At 34.6% G+C, this 6,158-nt stretch overlaps 1 protein-coding gene across 1 annotated transcript in view; it reads left to right on the top strand.

Annotated features, from left to right (window-relative positions):
* Positions 1 to 5,692, top strand: part of LOC129223977 (lactosylceramide 4-alpha-galactosyltransferase-like) — a 50,836-nt gene extending 45,144 nt beyond the window's left edge. Inside the window, exon 5 of the mRNA XM_054858368.1 lies at positions 5,031 to 5,692. Coding sequence (XP_054714343.1) covers positions 5,031 to 5,591 — 561 coding nt within the window. The 3' untranslated portion in view covers positions 5,592 to 5,692. The remainder of the gene's footprint in view (positions 1 to 5,030) is intronic.
* The last annotated feature ends 466 nt before the right edge of the window (positions 5,693 to 6,158 follow it).

The raw sequence follows: 6,158 nt of genomic DNA on the forward strand, positions 1-6,158 counted from the left end.
AATATTCCGAAACTGAAGTTCTAAACACGCAATTTTAGACGATGTTGGATAATGTTAGTTGTAAAAGCGTTCGGGGTTCCTCGCCATTCGTTTTTTGCCGATCGTAAACATATTTATTGCAGCAATAAAATCGCTTGGGACATAAGATTTTCACTTTTGCAACATAAATCAGTTATGATCGGAAAGTCTACCCAAGGTAGCCCCAACAAACCAGAAAAGAAGGAGGGGGGGGGGGGTATGGGCGACTAATTATAATAAAGTGACACCATTCCCCCACACAGTCTTCATTTGAAAAAGAATTCTTTATAAGATAGCAGGTGATGAAATTAGCCATAAAAAACCACTTCAGTGAAGTAGATATATTTTTTAAACCAGGTACACTTTCCAATATTCATTAATTAAAAAAAAGCAATAGGGGAACTGAATGCTCACTCCAGGGAGGACCCCGAATCACATCCTTTTTAAGGTACTCAAATGTAGCCTAAAGTGGCGTTTCAAATATTTCAGCATCGAAAAATTATCGGAAGAGAACTCCCGAACCCCTTCTTATGAATTCACCACAAATACTCTAAATTTGAGTTTTAAAAGGCATCAATTACTAAATTCTTTTCTAGGAACAGTAACCCCCCTTACCTACATACATGACTTATGACCGCCTAAAAGTTTAAATACTTTAATTTCGGAAACTTTTGAAAGAAGCTTCCTACTCCCTTCGCCCTTAAGTCATCCAAAGAGAGCTCTAAAAATTTCAGAAACGGAAATATTTCGGGCTGGGTGACGGAAGACCCTCCCTCCTCATTGTGTTTATTAAAGGCACTGTAAGTTTGTGCTTAAGATTTATTTTTCTATTGAAAGAGCAACTCCCCTCCCCACATCGCCAAAGCCAAAGTTTTAAGACTTCAATTTCGGAAATATTCCGAGAAAGACCCCCGAATTCCCTAACTCTTAACTCACTCAAAAATAGCCAAAACAGCCTTTCAATACTTCAGCATGGAGAAATTTTCGGGGGAGAGAGCCCCCCCCCTCCCCGAACTCCTCCCCCTAAGCTCACTAAATTTGACTTAAATTTACAGTTCCCTCTTTTCATCACCGAAATTTTAAGAATTTAAGTTCTAAAATTTATTGAGAGAAAGTCTTTGAATTCCTTCTTAAGTCTCTCAAAGATTACTCAAAGCTGAGTTCTGAATGCTTCAGCTTTAAATTTTTTTCGGGGAAGGGGGATCCCGAACACCAAGATGGTCTAAAGTCTAAAGGTTCGCTTTTACAACTCCAGTTTCGGAATTTCGCCAAAAGAGAGCCCCCCCCCCCCTTGCTAAGGACAGCCTAAAAGTTTTAAGACTTCCATTACAAACACTTTTCCGGAGAGGGTCTCAAATTCCCTTTCTCTTAAGAAATTTGTAGCCTCAAATAGCTTTTAATACATCAGCTACAAAGCATTTTCAGGTTAGAACACCAAAACCATCTCTCATCAATTCACGAAATACTGCCTAAATTAGTGTTTTTAAGACCTCCCCCTCCCCACTTTTACATCATTAAGGATAGTCTAAACATTTTTGACTTTTAAATTTTTAGAGTTTGCAGAGGAAAAATCCAAAGCCACTCCTAGCTTCAAAAATGACTTTGAATTCAGTTTTTCGATATTTTACTATGGGACACTTGAGTAGCCCTCCCCCCCCCCCCCCACTCTTAGATTGTCCAAGATACGAACGTTTTAGGACCTCAGTATCGTGGGTTAATTTTTGGACTTTCCCTCTTTGCAAGAGCAGCGTTTTTTTTTTTTTTTTTCGAAATTTCGTGCTGCCGTTATTTTTTCTCCCCAACCTCCTTCCATATTTCCATTCTAGCGAGTGTTAAATTGAAAGACATTGGAATTTAGTAATTCCTCAAGTCTTTAGAATATTTTACCTGAAACATGTCAAAAATTCAGGAACAGTTGCCCATCGGTGTTTCAAACCAGCTTGAAATTTTCCCCCGATTCCTTCCAAAATTCCCATTTTTATTAAAATCTTTAAAGTCCCTGATAGTTCCCGTTTTGCCTGGTATGTAGACGCCCTTTGCTGTGGCGCAAACATTTCATCCCGTCAGAAATCACTCTCAATCGGTGATTCAGATTCAACTCTAAGACATTTTTTGCAAAAAAAAAAAAAAAAACGAAAGGATGATCAAGAGAAAAGGCTAAATTTTCAAATAGAGACGATAAATCAGGGAGAATAGTATGTGTGGGTGTATGTGTGGGTGTATGTATGTATGCATGTGTTTGTGTGTGTAGGTGTATGTGTGTGTAGTTGTGTATGTATGCGCGTGTGTGTAGGACATGGATGCAACCTGGAGATGGCTTTCTCTATAGAAGCAGCATCATGAGGAGCCCGTCGACGGTGATGGTACGGAGGGTGGAGGTGGGAAAATAAAATGATAGGACGCCAAAAACAGTCAAATGAAAACAATAAGCAATCGTGATTGCTCAAAAAAAAAATAATAATAATAATTTTAAAGACTTACTTTATTAAAATCTACAAAATTAAGCATGTAATCAAAAGTATGATAGGATTAAAAATGATAGTTTTGATCATGTAAATCTGTTATCTCTTCAGGGGTCTGGCCAGAACAAATTTGGGTCCGTTAACGGACCCTTCACAAAAATCCGATCAACCAAAACGGACCTTTCACAAAAATCCGATCAACCAAAACAGACCTTTCACAAAATTCTGGTAAACAAAAACGGATCTTTCACAAATTGTTTATTGAAAGAGCAAATCTCAAATTAACTATACATAATAAAATAATGCAGCATATTTAAAGTTAAATTAGAGGAATCAACTTATACAAAATCAGCTAATTTTGCAAAAGGAAAAAAAAAATCGGCAGTCTTGTGATGCTCCTGCAAGCCATAAATAATTACTACCGCCAAATAAATATAATGCCTGTTGTTGGTTTCTTTGAAAGAAATTAACAGCTGAAAGTCAGTTTGGTTTATAATTTTGCTTGTTTGTTTTATGCAGCGGTGTTGTTGTAAACTTCTTTGGAAAAGCGTCAACATTCTCTGAATAGGCGTAGTAAGCACTTTTCTCCCCACTCATGATTTAATCATCAATAATATACAGCGAAATGAATTTAGAACTACAAAGGATAGTATGGGTGGGGCGGATGTGATCGCTTCAAATAGGGTTACAAAATTTAAACTTATCGCCACTTAGTGTCTGGTGGTGCGATGTTAAACTGTTATTTTGGGTTTGAGTTATATGGGTTTGGTTTTTCGATACTAAAAAGGATAATTAACTTTAAATAAACTTTTATTTTCCGTTATTTTTTTCTATAGATGTCTACATTTTGAAAAACGCTATCTTTTTACATCCGATATGAGAATCATATTTCATTCTTTTTTTCAAGCTAACTTCGCTTTATTAGGATGCAAATAAATGAAAAGTCTCTTTATTTTTGTAACAAAGCTTATTTCAAGTTTTTAAAGGGGAATTCCATTTTCTTTTATGAGTCAATAATTAAAATGCTAAACGATGGTTTATTTTTTATTTTATTTATTTATTTTTGCTTCAACTGTGTCCAGATATTAATGATATGTTTATCATAGGACTCTAAAATGCAATTCAAAAGTAATTTTATCAAAAATATTTATTTTACAAGCCGTTTTTATACTTTTGATTCCTTCACTTTGAGGATTGCAATCTCTTTGCATCCGCTGTGGAAATCTGATTTTTCGAATTTTCGATGTTTAGTACGCTTAGTTAAGAGGTAAACAAATAAAATATTTTTTTATTTTTGTGAAAATCACGGAGTTTATAAGGTTTGAACGAAACTCTGTGCTCTTAAACAGTGTCTTGGATTAAAAAGTTAAATGCTGAACCCCTGCCTAATTTTTTTTCTTACAGTTATTTTAAATACTATACAAAAAACATTTCTAGTATAATTTAACATGATGTAGAATGGTAGATAAATATTGATACTTGAGGGGTGCCCATCTCCCAGGGAGCGATGCCTCCCCCCTCTCTTCAAGTACTAGAAAAACACTCAAGAATGATATTCTCAACAGAAAAGAGAGAAAACACTCAACTTTAAGTGTCAATGATGCAGTTTTCACCACCTCAAGAGTCTAAACTTTCGTTTTTACAAGAAAAAAAATTTTTTTTTTTAATTATTTGATTTTTCACAAAAATAATTGATTTTTCACAAAATTATTTTATTTTTCACAAAAAACGGACCCTGTGAAAAATCCTGGACAGACCCCTGCTCTTGTTGAAGTGTATATCAAAGAATGTTTTTAAAATTTTATCCGTAACAAGAGTCATTAGCAATCAGTAATGGACCAAGGTGTGAAAAAATGAGGACTTTTTGAAATTTTAAAAAAAAAAAGTATGGTGATGTGGGGGGAGGGGCGAAAAGAAGAAGAGGTCTGAATGAAAGAAGATTTGTATAACAAGGCGAAGTGATAAGTGAAGGAGGAATCGAAGGAAGAGTTTTGATTAGATTGTCTTCGTTTGAGGATTTGTCCCGACGGTCCCTGCCATGTCTACGGCCCTGCAAGTGTGCCTTGCAGCTAATGAGAACTAGAACTGCTTTTTCTGTATTTCTTCAAAATATTATAAATTCTGAATAGTAGCAAAATTAAGAATTAAAAAAAAAATTGTTATTTTCCTTTTCTGACAATAGGAATTTTAAAAAAAGAAAAAAAAAAACCTTCTGTTTTACGGTACAAAACATTTCAGGATTCGGGGGGGGAGGGGCCCGGGCCCGTTAGGCCCCCCTCTGGATACGGCCTTGACTTGGGCTCTTCTAACACCCCCTTTCATTTGGCAGTTTAGGTCAAATTAACCCAGTATAACTGCTGAATGCTCCAAATTCATCCAAAAACATTAGCCAAGGATTTGGGTTCATTCTAGAAGAAATTAGCAAATATTCTGTATTCAAGTATTCTTTCAAACCAATATTTGTTACTACCCTATTACTACCCTAATCTAAACATCAATACATAAAGGCATTACCTATTTAAATATATGTATTTATTATTTTTATTTCAGGCAAGCCATTTAAGTGATTCTTTAAGATACTTGCTAATGTGGAAGTATGGGGGGATGTACTTGGATTTAGACATAGTTGCATTGAAATCCATGGAGAATATAACCAACTCTGCCATCACAGAGAACTGGGATCGAGTGGCTGCCGGACTGCTCTTTTTTGAGAAAGGGCATGAACTAATGAAACGCTGCATGTATGACTTTGCTGAAAATTATGATCCTTATAACTTTGTAAAAAATGGACCTGGTATCATAACAAAACAAATCAAAGAACTTTGTGATATTGACAAAATTGATAAAGTTTCTGGTGCCGAATGTGATGTTGATATTTTGCCACCAGAGGCGGCGTTCCCAATTCCGTATGATGAATGGGAAAAATATTTCGTCCCTTCAAGTGTAAATAATGTTACTGAAAGATTTCGCTCTAGTTTTTTAATTCATGTTTGGAATAAGTACAGCAAAAGCAAAAAACTTATTATTGGTCAAAGTAGTTTATATGAAAAAGCAATTGAGCAGAATTGCCCTATAGTGTATAAGCATGCTCAAAGAATCGGCTATATTTAATGTGTTCATTACAATATTTGTGTTTAATTTTTCAGTTTTGTTTCTACTTAATATTGTTTTTGTAAATAACATAACCAAGGATTAAAAACAAATAAAATTTATTTTTGCATAAAAAAAAGCTATCTTTTATGCAAACCTATAAATTAAAAGAGTAAAGAGTCTGTACTCTCAGTAACATTAAATCAGAGAAGTGAATGTCACTTTAAAGGGGAAAAAAGACTCCTGTCAGAAAAGTAAGTTGCACTTCTTCATAAAACCCAATATAAAAGGATGTTTTGTTTGAAATTTCACACCAATGTGTTTGATGCAACATGAAATATTATTTTCATTTGATGTGACAATTTTAGCTTACTTGATAGTGACTATAGGAGCATATCTTGGCCTTTAAAATTGCATGTATGTTTCACGACCTACTTCTTGGCTTTTTAAATTTAACCTTTTTTTTTCTTGTCTTTTACTTTAAAAGACCATATTTTATGGTAACATCAGGGTTAGAAGTTGTCCTTAAAATCCTAAAATTTCAAATTTTGTCCTAAAATTTCAAGTTTTGCCCTAAATTCCTAAATT

Source organism: Uloborus diversus, chromosome 6, assembly GCF_026930045.1.
Source record: "Uloborus diversus isolate 005 chromosome 6, Udiv.v.3.1, whole genome shotgun sequence".
NCBI classification, from domain to species: Eukaryota; Metazoa; Arthropoda; class Arachnida; order Araneae; family Uloboridae; genus Uloborus; species Uloborus diversus.